The 17,270-nt window shown below is 42.0% G+C and overlaps 1 protein-coding gene across 2 annotated transcripts in view; it reads left to right on the top strand.

Moving 5' to 3' along the window:
* The window catches only part of akt1 (v-akt murine thymoma viral oncogene homolog 1), a 30,802-nt gene extending 16,114 nt beyond the window's left edge, over positions 1 to 14,688 (top strand). For both annotated transcript variants that reach the window (XM_010776115.1, XM_010776114.1), the window contains exons 3-14: positions 1,381 to 1,509; positions 3,928 to 4,039; positions 4,334 to 4,460; positions 4,994 to 5,125; positions 5,259 to 5,324; positions 5,884 to 5,952; positions 6,069 to 6,194; positions 7,740 to 7,868; positions 10,806 to 11,020; positions 11,185 to 11,272; positions 11,451 to 11,553; positions 12,850 to 14,688. In XM_010776115.1, the coding sequence (XP_010774417.1) occupies positions 1,381 to 1,509; positions 3,928 to 4,039; positions 4,334 to 4,460; positions 4,994 to 5,125; positions 5,259 to 5,324; positions 5,884 to 5,952; positions 6,069 to 6,194; positions 7,740 to 7,868; positions 10,806 to 11,020; positions 11,185 to 11,272; positions 11,451 to 11,553; positions 12,850 to 12,929 (1,376 nt within the window). In that variant the 3' untranslated portion in view covers positions 12,930 to 14,688. The remainder of the gene's footprint in view (positions 1 to 1,380; positions 1,510 to 3,927; positions 4,040 to 4,333; positions 4,461 to 4,993; positions 5,126 to 5,258; positions 5,325 to 5,883; positions 5,953 to 6,068; positions 6,195 to 7,739; positions 7,869 to 10,805; positions 11,021 to 11,184; positions 11,273 to 11,450; positions 11,554 to 12,849) is intronic.
* The last annotated feature ends 2,582 nt before the right edge of the window (positions 14,689 to 17,270 follow it).

The raw sequence follows: 17,270 nt of genomic DNA on the forward strand, positions 1-17,270 counted from the left end.
ATTGACAGATCTCCTACCTCTCCCTTACAGACACACACACTTCTGTGTTAGAGGAAATGGGGCAATTAAGGACAGCTTGCTACGACTCTGCATGGGGTTAATATGCGGCTCCGTAATTAAAAATAAATTACACTTTTCCTGTATAAATATTCAAGTCCCTCTCCACTTTGTGCCACTGCCTTGTTATAGTATGTAAGCTATTTTCTTTCCCCGTCTGCACAACATCTGGCACGACATTTCCTGAAGCATCACCGGAATAAATTGAGTTTAGTCTGCCTACCAGAGATTCATTTGTGTGATGCTAGTGTGTCTAAGTGAATGGGATACACATGCATGGCTTGAGGTTATGGGTGTTGTCCAAAAAATTGAAATTGTGGAAAGTTTTATTTGAAAATCAAATGGAGGCTTTGGCAAACATGATGCTTGTGTTACAAAATGATTGATAGGGAAGAGACAGTGGTTGAGAGTGGATGTGGTCTATAACCATTAACTAAAATACTTCTCTAAAAAAGTATAAAGGGGAATTTCACAGGCTACTACTACTGCTTGATATTCAATGGAAATAGTTCTGTAAAGACTTTGGGTCCGCGTCAAAAGTCATTTTGAGGCGGTGTTTGTTAGGGCTACAAGTAAAAACACCCACATTTCCAACTGATCTGTTGAAACTTGCATTTTGGGTAAATTAGGTCCAAGGTTTTGACAATAAAGAACAATGTTTGGAATAAAAAGATGTCCCTGGGTGTGGTGCATTTGATTTTGATACTTGTTTCAAACTTTCCTTCTTGTTTTAAACTTGCCATCTAAAGGCCAACAGTGTTCTGGGAGTACAGTGCTAAATCAGTGGAGCACTCCTAAGGGTACTAGACAATAACTGGGAGGTTTTTCTTTTGTCTCAGGTAGACTAAGTAGACTTTTTTAACAAGTCAAAACACCCATATTTTACCGTGCCAGTTAAAGGAAATGATCGGAGGATAGAGCAAGTTATTGGACCGTTTTTAATACAAGTTATCGCTGGAAAGGGGACAGACAGGGCTGAGGAAAGGGTCCTGACTCCTACTAAAACCACCATTTGTCCTGCAGCTGACCTACACTCAAAGAAAAACAGTGACAAGGTGGTAATTCTTTCAGGTGACACTAGTGAACAGCATAGTAATTACTTCCAGGAAACGGGTTGCACCTCTTTGATTTAAAACAGAAAAAGAAAGGACATCCCTGTGCTGTCAGTAATCATGAAACCACAATGTTAACAAAATAGTTTTGCATTTGTTAGCATTTTATTAATGTGAAAGAATGTGATGTTTCTGAAAAACACTATTGCTTTGTCACACTTGGATTTGATCTCGTCTCTTATAACAATATCAATCTATTTTTTCATATCAGGAGAATACATCAAGACCTGGAGGCCGAGGTATTTTCTCCTGAAGAGTGATGGTACATTCATTGGCTACAAAGAGCGACCGCAAGATGTTGACCAGCTGGAAACCCCCTTAAATAACTTCTCTGTCGCACGTGAGTATCTGCTTCAGAGAAACCACTGCATTTTTTCCCTCTGTTTCTTGGCAGCTGGGTTTTACCCTTCTTTTGTTTGCTTTCTTGTTTTTACTTGCATTTTTGTAACAAATATGTTTGCATGCTTCTCTATCCAACTCTGAAAAGTAATTATTAACAGAACAAAACACCCCAAATAAGTTGTGCCCAAGTGCCTGTGATGTAAAATGAAAGTGAGAAGGAAAAATACGTGTTTACAAGTAAAAGTTCTGCATTCAAAATCTTACTTTAGTAAAAGTACAAAAGTATTGGCATAACATAGTAATACAAAAACTAAAAGTACTTATTTGTCTTAATGTAATTTCAGAAACATATGAGATTACTGGATTATTATTATTATTATTGATGCATTAATATGTTCATCACAGCTGGTAAAGGTGCAGTTAATGTAATAACTTTATATACTGCTTCTTGATATCTTAAACTATAATTATGGATCATAGTTTATGTATTAGTTTAATTATTTTAACTTATTATTTTTTGTCTAAATCTGTTAAGTAACTCATCTTGTCAAATAAATGCAGTAAAGTCAAAAGTAAAATATGAGCTTCTAAAATGTAGCGGAGTAGAATTGTAAAGTAGAATGAAATGGAATAAAAAGAAGTACCTCAAAATCACACTGAAGTATAGTACTCGAGTAAATGTACTTCAATACATTACGCCACTCCTTGGTTGTGAGACATTAGCACGTTAGGCTGTATGATGTTAACGGCTTCACTGCAAGCTTCTCTCAATTGGGGCGTCGCTCCAGGGCAAACCAAGCGAGCGTGTGTGCAAGATGTCTGACTCCTGACGTTAATACATCAGATGCCATTCCTCCTCTCTGTGTGTGTCTCTCACAAACCCTTCGCTTTTATAAAAACGGCGACAAAAAAGAAAAAATGCCCAGAGCAGCCGAGCCCTCTCCATCTTCACATCGGAGAAAGTTGCTGTGATAAGCTGAGCAGATGACTGAACACAGCAATTAGACAGCATACTGTTTGTTTAACTAAATGTTTCCTCCCCGACACTCTTGAGTTATCATGGCTATTAGCCGCCTGATTTTGAGTATTTATCTGCGCGCCGCTCTGAGGCTCTGTTTCCATCAGCGGTAGCTTTGGTTTTTGTCACCACGGCGACCCAGCCACAGAGGACACATGGTGCGGGCCTGCTGACGGGGCTGCTGCAGCTGGATTACATACTCAGCCTGATGGAGCCATGTTGGATCTCAGTGGTGGTCCACTCCCCTGTCCTCCCATCTATCAGACAGAGGCCATTTTGAGTCACGTTTTGACATATTTGCTGACATGTTTCATTTGGGAACAGATGTTAATGTGAAGGAGGTGCAGATGGAAATCTTAGAATTCAGTTATTAGACTGTTGTGAGTAATTGTTTTGCAAACCGCTTACAAGACAATAATTTGCCTAAAAAGTAAGATAATTGAGCGAAACGGAGGGAAAGTATGTGTTGAGCTGCTTTTTTATGAAATCGTTGGCAAGTTATGAAAGATTTGTCTGTTCAAATATGACATCAGTTTCTGATTTCAGCCTCCCTTTTTATTTTGTTCAGGTTTAAATTATATTCTTTGGTTTCTGCAATGTTTGGAGAGCACAAGAACTTGAACGCAAGAAGAAGTCATCATTTTCAGGGTTTTCTATAATATAGACAAACAAACCATCAATTAAACAGGAAAATAAATGGCAGATGAATCAATAATGAAAATAGTTGTATATACACTTATATAGTCCAAACAAAAAACACAGAATAATTTTTTTTAAATATGTGTACTATTGCAGAATTGTTCTAGAACTTTAATGTATTCATTCTGGGTTTACTCCATCAAAGCCTAAACTAGCAAAAAAGGCTGGGCGATATGGAGACAATCAACAAATTTATTTTAGATCTAATAGATCAATAACAGTATAAAATATGAAAGGGTTACATATTAGTACATTTACAAAATATTTACACAATGTGATTTTTGATAATTTCAGTTATATTAATTTAATGACTAGCTAAGGCATATAACAGAGAGTGTCCAGTAAGTTTAGAAAATGAGATCACTTTACTGTAATGCAGCGTTTATCACCAGAGAAAGACCACACCTATGCAATGATTACAAAATCTAAAATGATATCTGGTCTTGTTTAATGATTTTTACCAAGCATCGATGTTATGCCCAGCCTTATTGGCAAACATTTTGTTTTAAAGGGGCTGACAAGTTAAGGATCGAAGTTGTTTCCCTCCACCAAAGTGCACCTGTTCTTCTCCAAATTGAGCGACAGTGTGTGTTAGGGTGGCGATAAAGATAAATCGCTATAACTGTGGGTCTGTCTCTCCGCTGCTCCCCTCCACACCGGCCCTCCTCCCCGGCTCCCTCCCTCCCTGTCTGCGGTCAGAGTGCCAGCTGATGAAGACGGAACGGCCCAAGCCCAACACATTCATCATCCGCTGCCTGCAGTGGACCACTGTCATCGAGCGCACCTTCCACGTGGAGACCCCCGAGGAGAGGCAAGCGAGAAGCACACACCTCTCCGCTCACCAAGCAGTAAAACACAAATCATTTACATGCAGAGAACTGGCCCCTGTTGCTAGAAAACAATTTAACGGCTTTGTTTTTCTAACATCTAGACGCAAACATACACATTTCATCATTATTATGCTCTCTCACAAGGTTCCCTGGCTATTGGCAGGACTCACAGTTACCTTCCTGTTGATAAGAAGACAATTACATGATTGGGCTGCTTGGCTTGTATGATGGTAAATGGTCTGATGTTATCTTTCTGCTGCCTGTTTCTCCCTCAGGGAAGAATGGACTAAAGCCATCCAAGCAGTGGCTGAAGGCCTCCAGAAACAAGAGGAGGAGATGATAGACCTCTCTCCGGACCCCATGGACATGGAGGTCTACCTGACCAAACCCAGACAGAAAGTGGTACGGCCCGTTTGACCCTGCTGTGTAGCTCTGCTGTCCCCACATAGAAACACATCAGTTTCTATTAACATTAACATTAAGTCTCCCCACCCCGCTGGTATCCCAAGATGACCGTTACTCTTCCACGAACTCTGCCTTATTTGTACTTCAGCCCACTTTCCTCCGCCTCTCCCCAGCTTCTTTTTTACTTTCCTAACATCAGCCATGGGTGGCTTAGCACCAGATAGTATGTCCACCAGGTTTCACAACCCCCACGTGTGTCATGACATAAAGGTCCGAGGCCACCGGATTGTATGTCCCCCACACAACAATTTTCAACATTCTCCTTAGGGCCAAGATCCGAGGTTAACTCAGACACAACCACATATAGGCCAAACCATTAGAGAAGGGGAAATTGCACAGTGGGTGAAATCATGCCTGAAATGCTTCCGTGTTGTTGTCAGTGGGACTGTGTGCCCTGGATAGTTAGAGCAAGAGTTTGTTAATGCTTCTGTTCGTAACCAAACGCCACTTTCTCTCCTTTGGCTCTCCAGACTATGCACGACTTTGAATACCTCAAACTCCTGGGAAAAGGTACTTTTGGCAAAGTTATCCTAGTAAAGGAGAAGGCCACAGGACGCTACTACGCCATGAAGATCCTGAAGAAGGAGGTGATCGTAGCAAAAGTGAGTGGATGCCAATGAGCAAGTAAAAGGGGAGGACATACACTGGGGGGAGAGCAGTGGAGCAATGACTGATACCTAAATGGTAAGCCATTGTGAGAGTTGCACAAACAGTCTTTGTTGCTTTTTTTTTCAGGATGAAGTGGCGCACACACTCACAGAGAACAGAGTCCTCCAGAATTCAAAGCATCCGTTCTTGACAGTAAGGAGCCTCTCCATATACCTAAACCAAACCTTATTTTAACTCGCAGAGATCCTCGGGAGCCTCTTCAATCCAACCCAGCAGCATCCTTTCAGATAAAGGGGCAGTTTCAACAGGAATGTTTTGAAGAGTTTTCTTACAAAGGCTGCAGACGAGCCAGGCCTTTTATACCAACACTGAACGTTCCTTTTTTTGTTGTTATCCGTCAACCCTTTTCTGTAAGTCTGAGGTGGGCTGTAGTGAAAGCTCCTCCAATTTGGTTTAAGTGTCGGTAGGAGGCAACATATAATGTGATGTGCTGCTCATGCAATGAATGGGATCAATGTTTGCCACACAACAGTTGTTGAAAAGGTTCGACGCATTAAATGCACTATGCTGTAGTTTTTCTCTTATCTCATAGACATTTGAGTTAAAACAATATGTAAATGTGAGGTTCAAAGCTGCAACGTGTGTATTTATGTTAGATGTTACAATCAGCTGTTCAAATGCCAGCTTCCTCTTGACTTTGCTGGAAACATCACCAAGTTCTGCTTTAAGCGTTTTCGTTCTCTGTCTGCAGGGACTGAAATACTCCTTCCAGACACATGACCGCTTGTGCTTCGTAATGGAGTATGCAAACGGCGGCGAGGTAAACCATTTGAGCTATCAGTAAATCTGCACCTGTAGTTTAATCAGAATACGTTTTAAAGTTCCCATTTTTCCTGGACTAACCATCTTTCTCTTCTCTTCTCTTCTGTCAATCAGCTTTTCTTCCACCTGTCAAGGGATCGTGTATTCTCAGAGGAGCGGGCGCGATTCTACGGTGCAGAGATTGTGTCGGCGCTGGACTACCTGCATGCTGAGAGAAATGTGGTGTATCGAGATCTTAAGGTAGGTGTGAGACACATCCTCACTCTCTCTCATCCTCGGAGTCAGCCTCTCTTCTGTCTTCCTCTTTCTCCCTCTCCCCTCCTTCCCTTCATTTCTCCCCTGGCAGGATATAAATAGGGTTTGCCTCCATAGAGAGCAGTGGCAGTGGACAGGGCTTATTGATCTGCCTACCCCGGATCAGTCTACAGACCTCACTGCAGCTGGAGGGAGGCTCGGTCCATACGCTTACTGCAGCTAGACAGAAATAACCACCAGTCCTCTCTGCACACATCGCATCCCGTTATAGCATGTGCACAGCGCTCTCAGTGGGTGATTTGTGTGCCTGATTAATGTCATTTTCTACACTGGCAGCATAGCAGGTTTAGGTAAATGAGATAAAATGATTTAAAAAGGACGCATTTTTATTCTCTGCGTTCAAAAGCTGCAGAAAACTCCTCAGATGAGATCAGAAGTGGATGCTGCAGACTGATAGGACATATGTGGGTTTAGATGTGCTGTGGGGGGTTATCGGTGTTGCAGTGTGCATTTGTAGCCATGCTACTTACAGCTGATAAAACTATACCAGCCAGGTCAGCACAGCACAGCACTCTCTCCCTCCCCCCACTCTCCCTTGGGTTTATGAGGCAGGCTCCCAGCCTGCTAGGGTTCTCCTGAAAATGCCAGGGTAGCAGGATTGGAGGATGTGCTGACTCTGGCCAGGCACTGCTGGCCACGTGTGAGCTACAGCTGCCAGGTGACTTTAACTGAGAGAGAGAGAGAGAGAGAGAGAGAGAGAGAGAGAGAGAGGGAAAAGGAAGGGAGACGGAAGGGAGACAGAGGGAGGACACACTGATATTAAAAGGCCATGCAGCCTCATGGCATGACACTGCATGATGCACAACCTTACAGCCTTAAGGTCAATCTACCTCTACATGCAATCACCGGCTACATTTCCATCCACCTGTTTTTTAGGGATTTTTTTAAAAATAAATGTTTGTGTAGTCATGTTAAAAAAGAGGTAGATTCATTAAATACACAATTATATTATTTAGTTTCTATAGTTTTTGGAAAATACATTTGTGACATGCTCGCAATAATTGTTTCATGCAGACGCTTAGCGAGAATGCCTTTTTTTAAAAAGAGGGATAAAAATAATAAAAATAAGCAAAATATATAACACTACATTGTACACAAGGATTTGGTATTTAATTCATTATTATTTTTTAAAAGAAAAAAGGAGAAAAAGCTAATTATGTACTTTGGTGGTAGGCAGCAATAAAATGTCATCAAAGCTGCTGGTGCTAATTTGTTTATGTCATCTTGCATAAATGTAGCTCATAGTTCATTCATTTATTTTAGATTGAACTTTTTCCAAATGTTCAGGATTTCATGAAATACTTGCACAATTATATGACAGAAACATCACAAACACGGATGCCTGAATTATTATACATTCAATAAATAATATTTCCATCACCTCCCTGAATGATTTGCTTTATACTGTCCTTAACAGTGACTCATTTTACAGTGATGCTAACATCTGTCTTTTTTCTGTCCCCCCCTCAGCTGGAAAACCTTATGCTGGACAAAGACGGACACATAAAGATCACAGATTTCGGCCTGTGTAAGGAGGGGATCACAGATGGCGCCACCATGAAAACCTTCTGTGGGACGCCAGAATACCTGGCACCCGAGGTAACCACTGCACTGATTCAGTCCACCTGAAATATTCACTTCACCCTTAACTGCAACAAAGTCAACCTAGTGTAGGCACGTACAGATGGGTGATAAATTAAAGGAAAAGCAAACATGAGGTAACCTTTTAGGTCACTTAAGACTTAACAGCTTCAAAGACTGAAACCCGATGGAGGGAAATACTTCACATTCAATATTTTACCTGGCTATAGTGTTACTAAATAAACAAAAACAAAGAGAGATCATTTTGAAATTCCACACACACACACGTGTGTTGTTGGACATCAGTGTATGAGAAGCATGTGGAAAAAGCAGCTGTCCCAAAATGCCTTTCTAATCTCCAGCTGAAGTCTTCCAGTTAATGAGTGTGCCGTGGCAGGGCAGCCTGCTCACATTTGCTGTGTGGGGGGGTGTGGCTTCTCCCTATTGCGTGCAGGTATGACAAGTGTTGCAGTGCGCTGTGTAACCCGATATTGCATTGTGAGGGGTTGGCCGTGTGAGTGTGTGTGTGTGGGTGAGTAAGTAAGTACATGAGTGTTTGCGCTAGCCCCTCGCCTGTTGCCGTAAAAATGTTTTCCGGGAGAAGGGTGTCCATGTTGACACAGTTGCCGTATCATTGTTTTTAGCCTCCATTTGGAATTTTCTGGTTGGGGGTGAGGAGGTGGAGTGATAGGCTGGCAGCGCCTCAGGAAACGTGAGCTTCCGCCCCTGAAAAAAAAAGAAAAGGAGTACATTGGCTACAGCTGTTGTGGGGCACCAGGGGGGCCACAGCCCGGCTGCTGCCCTGGATGCCTCGCCTGACCCGCGCAGAGCCAGAGCTGTCATGAGCACGCTATCCCACAATGCTTCAGGCTGCCTCACAGGAACATATACCTGTCGTGTTTTCATCAATCAGACCAAACCTGCCTCTGACCATCAGCACCAGGCCGTCATAGCTAGCGTGTGAATATTTACTCCCTCACACCTAGACAAACATGAAAGAAAATGTTTATTTTTCTATACTTCCATAAACCTTCTTATTGAGGCCCCACCTGTCCGTGCTGAACTCTGTCTGGCTCCACAGAGGAGCACAGTCTGTGACAGCTCCTGCCTCGGCAGCGGAGAGCAGGGAGACATCAGGGGGCGTTACCATGGCAACAGGGTCGCTGGCAAGTGTCTCTATGGAGTGCGGGCCAGGCAGTGTTACAGGTTGTTCTGCAGTAAACAATGACCTTGTTGTGTGTGCTGCACAGGAATGCTGTAACGTCTGGGAATATTCCACCCAGAGCAGGAGGGAGGGAGAGGGAGAGGGAGGAGAGACCCAATCTGCCTGACCAGTTTGTCTCTGGAGTCAGGAGAGGGACAAATTCACTTTGTCACTTTCATTAAGAAGTTACAAGAACAAAATCGTTATTGGCTGAGGGGATAGGCTTTTAGGGAACATCGACAGAGAAATGTGGACAGGCTTTATCTAGCCACTGAAACTGATCTGGATTCACAGACTAATGGCTCTCTGTGTTCTGCACTGTTTTGCTCACAAAGTTCTGCACTGTGTGGAGCTCCAGCAGCAGCAGCAAGTGTTTGTGCTTTTATCTGCTCCTTCCTCCCTCTCTCTCTCCTCCCTCTCTCTCCTCCCCCTGTCGGTGCTCCTTTGGGGCAGTGTAACAGTATTAGTTTGGGGTTGAGGCCCAGGCAGCAGTCCTGGTTACGTATATGAGGGATGAGCTTGGCTCCTACGCTCCTGGCAGCTTCACAGCTGTGGCGCTCTTCTACATATATGGGGCAGCTGCGGGCCCAGCTGTCGCACGGTGTGAATCACACGACAGCGGCGCTGGAAATAGAGACGGCCCAGTAATCCTAGCCCCACACCGGCTTCACGTTACTCCCCCTGCCCTCCCAATCCTCCTCCTCGATGCTCACCACTCACCGCAGCGCCAGGCGGAGTGCCCCCACACACATGCGTGCACACACACACAACACACAGTAGTTTTGTTCCTTTTACGGACACGTCGGCCCATCTGTTTTCAGAGACCCTCTCTCTCTCGTCTTGTGCACAGTTGTGTCCATATCTAATTCTATTAATCCGCCCACATCTTTTACCGAAGTTTCTATTCTTAGGTATGAATTGCCTAGCATCATGCTGCAAGAGGTTTAAGAGAACAGACTGTTCTCCTTGTCTTGATTTCACCTTCAACATCCGCCTGGCGAGGTAAAATCCAGTACATGTCCCCTGAGACCTTGGAACAACTCAGCGCAGCAGCACATTAGTCATGCAACAGGTTGCTGTTCACGGAGCACAACACTGGAGGAGTTGTCTCATTAAGAACGCTGGAGAGGAAAGTCATCCTATGGAAATTATAAGACTAAATATTTCCCTCTCTCTAGGTGTGTTTGTCTGTGGGACTGGTTTGTGTTTGTTGCCACACATTCACTTACTTCAGCAACCCACACTGTGTGTGTGTGTGTGTGTGTGTGTGTGTGTGTGTGTGTGTGTGTGTGTGTGTGTGTGTGTGTGTGTGTGTGTGTGTGTGTGTTAAATATGCAGGGGCTCCAGGGGAAACTCTATCCTTTCTCCTAATGTGAGATGTGAGTCAGTGCTGGCTGGGGCTGCCTCAAAAGACCAGACTGGGGGAGAGCAGGTGATTTTGGTGGGGTGATGGGGGGACAGTTGCTTTAGGGTCTTTAGTTTAGCCTAAAGAGCTGTTGTCTTCACAGACTTCTGATTGTCAAACGCAACCACAAAACCATGGCAACCTAACTATTTTCTTTAGCTTGTTGTGCAAATATTCTTTGAAAAAGAGCAGATATAATATATATTTTTACTATATTAAAAAACAATAGTATTGTTTAATAAAAGGATATAATTCGTACACACTATACCTCCTCACCATGTACTAACAATGGCTCATAAGCATCTTAACAGCTGTATTTAACAAACGTTTTACCCTCATCCTCAAGGTGCTGGAAGACAATGACTACGGCCGGGCAGTGGACTGGTGGGGTCTGGGGGTGGTGATGTACGAGATGATGTGCGGCAGACTGCCTTTCTACAACCAGGACCACGAGAAGCTGTTCGAGCTCATCCTCATGGAAGACATTCGCTTCCCTCGGACACTCGGCATCGAGGCCCGCTCGCTGCTCTCTGGCCTCCTAAAGAAAGAGCCAATGCAGAGGTGAGGCAGGGTACCCTCTGCAGTAGGGAAGCTCAAAGTGGGAGTTGTGCTTCTGATGCCAGCTTATGAGCTTTTGTTAGGCTAAAATAAAAAGAAAGTAGAAATCATTATTTTAGAAATATTATTAATAGTGGATATTTATCGATTTTGTATTGGTCTTCCAGGTTAGGTGGCGGATCTAACGATGCCAAGGAAATCATGCAACACAAGTTTTTTGCATCAATTGAATGGCAAGACGTTTATGAGAAGAAGGTCGGTTTCTAAAATGTTCATGTTGCTTTATTTTCCCTTGTTTCGTTGTTATGGTAAACGCTGAAAGACAGAAGAAAATAAAAAGGTCACTCTCCCCTAGAGGTGAAGTTACTGTTACTAAACTGAGTGATGGCGCTGATGTGCTGATATGTTTGTGTCTCTTCTCCTCTCCAAACAGCTGGTCCCGCCGTTCAAGCCCCAAGTTACCTCGGAGACGGACACACGATATTTTGACGAGGAGTTCACAGCACAGACCATCACTATTACGCCACCCGGACAAGGTACCACCAAAGCATACACACCCAAACATCAAGCACACTTAATTTGACTTAAATGCATTCAACACACCTTCACATCATTAGACTGTTCCTTATTGTGGAGCGGTAAGGTTCGAATGTGACCGTTAGGAGGGTGGAGCTGTGGACTCTGGGAGGGAAGATGACTTGCAGCCTTACTTTATAATAAATGTCCATCGACCTCAGATGTTATTAGGAATGAGGAATTACATTTACAATTTATTTAAAATGAGAGTTTCTTCTTGATTATATATGGTTACTAAGTCAGGGTCACTAAATGTGTTTTCATGTGAAATCCTCAAAAGATTGTCACTTTCATTTTAAATGGTATTACAAAATGTAAGCTGTCTGGTTCATTTTGAGCCTCGGTGTGAGGCTTGATTTAGTTTTGGAGAGTTCATAAAACCTTCCTGTGGGAGTACAGAGCTCCCCTGAGAGGAGTCTCCCCTCTTCTGGAGAGCCAGTGCCATTAACACAGTGTCATGCTTCAGAAAGGTCATCTAGTGCATGTGCATTAGCCAGGGTATGAATTCAGAGATTACTCAGTATAAGGAAAAGATAATAAATTAACACATATATATATATATATGGTACTATATGAAAAAATATATTAATGTATTTTGTAATGAATATTTTGATGAATAGTTGCTGCAGAACAAAACCATGTGTATAAATGATGAGCAATGTGAATATAATGGCCATGCAGGTGAACCATTTATATGCACTTCCTACATCTACTGTCCCAGTCTCTACTGTCATATACTGGAATAGTGTAGGTTTTCTGGAAAAACAATTAAGAAACAGTACATGTATTTGACTACAGAAGTGACTTTGCAGGTTCAAATTATAAAGAAAAATATAAATCAACTAATGAATTATGATGTTTTATTAAAGTCACTAATGTTAGCTGAACCTTAACCAGCAGCAACATTAAAAGGACATACACTAATGGATCACTATTTATACCTTTGTGGTGTAAATATTTGTCAAAAATGGGACATTATGCCTAATGAGTACTTTTAGTTTTAGTACTTTGTTTACTTGGATGCCATTCCTTTTTTACTTTTATTTATTTAAAAAATGTTTAACTTCTACAAATAATATGAGATTACTACTTTTACTTCAATACTTCCACTTATTCTTGTACATCCAGATATATTAAAGGGGGAGAGTATAACGAAGAACGAATGTGGCAAGATCTCTGACAGTGAACACATTCTCACGGTGTATATTTCATATCGTTCTCAAATAAATAGGTTTTTTGTTGCCCTTTATCCTCAGAAGACAGTATGGAGTCGTTTGACAGCGAGCGGAGACCCCACTTCCCCCAGTTCTCCTACTCTGCCAGTGGGACGGCCTAAAGCGACTATCATCCGTTCACCTGGTCCCACCGCCTCCCCCCCACCCCCGCCCGACTGCACTCTCTGAAGACCGGGGCCACAGCCCCATCCTCCCTGCATTGTCTGCAAGATGCCGTCGGTGGATGTAACATTTCAAATCTGCAAGTTGTGTTTTCCAGGAAGGAGGAAATTCAAGACAAAACAAAGATCACTGTGGTTGTTCTGAGGCCTTTGAAGACTGAGCACGAGAGAGTTCAACACTACCCTGCATCTCCTAGTTGTTATGTTGTATACTGAGCAGGCATCCATACACCATAATGAATAGGGAAGTGCAGTCATGTTATGCACAAATTAGGCCACTGATGTGAGTTTTTGTAATAAAAATATACAACTGAATATGAATCAACCATTTCAAATAGAACACAGGCATACTGCGGACCAAAAAAGATCACGTGAGCAGAGTGTGTTGTTTATCGAGTGGGTAAACAATCCATGTTTTTCTCTCTTAAGACTTCTGAACAATTCAAGTACCATTCAGACTTCCTAGAATTTTTTTAGTGAATGTACCGTATCAAATAAAGTCAACATTTCTGTGTGTCTTGTAACACATGACTGATTCTCCTAAGACTCAAATCTTCGGGAGGGGATTTGTATTGTATCACTTTTCTACTTACCCTGATGCAAAACTGACACCAATCAGTGTGTTGTATTATCATACTTCACCACAACGGGTCTAATGTGAGGAGTCACAGAGTGGTTAATCATTCAGGTAATGCATTCCTCTTGACTGTTTGCAAAGTCACTGAGAGGCCCCACAGTTTCCTGTTCAGGATAATAACTAGCTCCTCCACCCCTCCTGAAGTAGGTGCTTTTTAGTTCCTGATGCCTTGCTGTCTCGATGCTGAGCTGCAGACCTCCTGATTTCCTCTGATCAGGGTCACTCACTGCTGACCAATCAGAAACTCTTCTCTCCTCTGGATTTTTCCTCCATGTACAGATCAGTATTGGGTGTTTTCCACCCAGTGCATTCACTGCAGCCTCAATGAGGTCATTACACATAATACACTTCTTTAGGAATACTTTGCTGACAAACTGGGCTTCATGGGAAACACACACAAAGAGTTATCTTTGATCTGCTACTTTAGGGGACTTCTATCCCTTCACGAGCTTCTGAGTTATTTATATGAGACCAGCATTGACTAAAATGAGTTTTCTTGTGCCAATGATATGCACTTTGCTGCCCCAAAATGATTGTATTTGGCTTTGTATTTGTACTTTTTGGTTGGAAAATACTGAATTAGCTTATTTTATAAGGTAAATTCTAACATTTTTGATACAAATAAAACAAGAGTTTCTTGTTGAATGATTCCCCCCCCCCCCTTTACAGACAACTGAGGCTTCACTGAAACTCCTATTTCAAAGTGTACTAAGAAGTTTCCAAAAGCGCTTCAGTATTTCTTTTTTTTTATGACGACATCATTTTTCAAGAGGTGCATCATACGTTATTGAATGTAATGGTTTTTATGATATTGTTTTAACTTCAATCGTTTGCAAGCCTTTTGTTCCGTTTTTGATTGTTACTTACTCCTATGCACGCTCACCCTTCTGCTGTCACCTTCTGAAAATAGGGAAATACATTTTATACTTTTTATTTCAACTTTTTTGTACCTGCCCTCCCATATTCCTGAGACCGAGGACACCAGCTTTAGTAAACAAATAATATAAACTTTGTACAACTTTTTACTTGTTTCTTTGAAATTGATGAAATAAAAGGTCTTAACAAAAACACTGTGTAGAGTCAGACTTTTATTATGAGATCTTACATTAAAGAAAAACAATTGAGTTGAGACCAGAAACAACTAAAAGTCTCACATCTGAATAAACCATGTTGTGAAATATTGATTACTGTCTGTGTCTAGACATTCCCACTGTGAAAGTACAGTAATTAAAACTTTGAAAGGAGTCGTAAAGAAGGAAATCCAATCTTTTCTAATGCTCTTAAGTATAATTCTTTCACACAAATGTCTTTCTTAAACTTCCTATTCCCACCTTAGTTCCTTGTTTTTCTCCGTGATCATACATTTTCATACAAAGTTATTTAAACTACATGAAAATCTACCTCATCAATTTGGTTGTTTTGGCTAACCATGATCATGGATGGATTACTGAACCAGCCTGCAAGTCAAAGGCCTTGGGGCCCGAACATATCAGTGGCCCCCATGGCCTCCACCTACAAAATATTACTCAAAGAGATGAGTACCGACCAGGAATAGGAATCAAAATAACCACAAAGAAATGTGTTTATCTAAACCTCGCTATGATGGCACCCTACCCTACAGATAAAACGCAGCTAAGTGTTTGAGACAAATGTTCCAGCGGCACACAACGGCTCTGACTGTGTCTTGGCCGTGTTCTGTGCTCTGCAGGACTGCTCAGGTCCACGTCTGGGGCTCTGCAGCTGGTCTGAGACGGGAGAGAGGCTCCCCTGCGGGGTCCGGGCAGATGGTACAGTCTCTGGAGCAGATGTTGACAGCCAGAGCTCACAGTCTGTCTTTTGGCCAGCTGCAACGCACAGCGCCACACAGTGAGACCGAGGCTTGGCCCAGTGTGGCGCTCACCTGACAACCGAACCATCCCTCACCTGAGTCGAGCTGCACTGCCCAGAAACACAGAGCAGAGCTGAGGCCGCGGCTCCAGGCCTCCCATGGGTGAGGTAGTGTTGTGCTGGGTGAGGGAAGTGTCACTCACCCAGAGATGCTCTCTTCTTTGTATACCAGACACAAAATAGGTTTCCTATTATATGTCCAAATATAGAGGAGGTGGAGGCTGGCATTTATATACAATATATCTTATAACATCTTGAAAATGGGATTCCTTATTTCAACATGAAAGGTAAAATACTTTATCCAATAATGATTTTGCCTTCAAATGTATATAAATGATAAATAAGAAGTCGTAGGCCTACTATTGAGGCAGGTGAAGGTGAGGATTTGGAAGCTTTGAGATACATGACAGATTTAAATGCAGTTGCCACTAAAAATCAAGAGGATGTCATTTATACTTATGATAAAATATTCTAAAGAAATTAGCCAATTACTGCATATTTCACTTGGAAACCATTTTATAATTTATATAAAAATCTTCTTTCTCGCCTGTCGCGAGCGCAAGATCAGCTGTAGAGGCAGGCTTCAAATGTAATTCTCCTTACTGACTGCAATATGCTTCTACAAACAAAAAGACACTGAAGGAGAACGTGAAAGCAGGAGCACATAGGACATTTGTTTATATAGCCCAGCAGGATCACAAGTCACAAATGTGCCTTAAGGGGTTTTAGAATCTGTTCTACATAGTACACCCTCTATCATTTGACCCTCAATGTTCATAAGGAAACCCGTTAACCTTTATTTGTGAAATATGTGAATGTACAAAGTTATCATTCAGCCATCATTAATTGTATCCTTTTTATTTGCTTTTCCATACAGTGGCATGTCAATGTGTTTAAGGTGAAAATAAAAGTGTTTTTGCTGTTTCATGGGGCTTGGTGGAAGAGAGGAATTTCAGGGGCTTTTCAAATGTGTGACAGAGGTCAGGGCCTTCAGAAACCGGTTCAACCTGTTGACTTCAAGCCCCTTCTAAACTCAAAGAGCAGAGGTGAAAACACACCCAGACTAAACTGACCTTTTTTAGAATATCTATACTACAGGTTAATGAACTCCAAGTCTATTGAGTCCTTGTTATATGTAAAAAAATTATTTTACCACAAAGTAGAGATGTCTTCCTCCTCACATGGATTTACTAACGTGATGTTGCAATTCCCCCTTTTTACATACTACTAACGCACTGCAATTTAATGATGGTTTCTAAATTACATCAACACAGCAAAACATTAAGACGTTATGGCCCCAGTGAAATTCCCTCTAACATCCTGAAACAATCTTCTGACAATAGTGGAAGTTTTGCTAGAGATCGCTACGTTAAAGATGGAACTATAACGCCATCTAGCGGCTACTGGTCTCATGTAAAAATCATTTCAGGTCGACTAATGTTCCATATCCTGACACACGATCACCAGATGTTTTGTTTGGTTTGGATTTGAAGTAAATTATTATATAGACATGTTCAATTCAATTTTGCATTTTAAATTTGAATTTACCTTTAATTTAACCTATGCCTAATTGCTCGTGCTCTCGGCTCTTACACACCTTTCAACAACAATAATGAACCTCTGTTTGACTAATAATCCAGTCTTTTCCCTGATGATGCATTAGAGACTCCTATGTTAGTTTGTTGCTACATAATAACATTACATTTCTGTATATTTTAGCTGGTATATTAACCGTCCTGTTGATGAGCCAGAGTGAC

This window comes from Notothenia coriiceps, unplaced genomic scaffold, assembly GCF_000735185.1.
Source record: "Notothenia coriiceps isolate Sejong01 unplaced genomic scaffold, NC01 NC01_scaffold00016717, whole genome shotgun sequence".
NCBI lineage: Eukaryota > Metazoa > Chordata > Actinopteri > Perciformes > Nototheniidae > Notothenia > Notothenia coriiceps.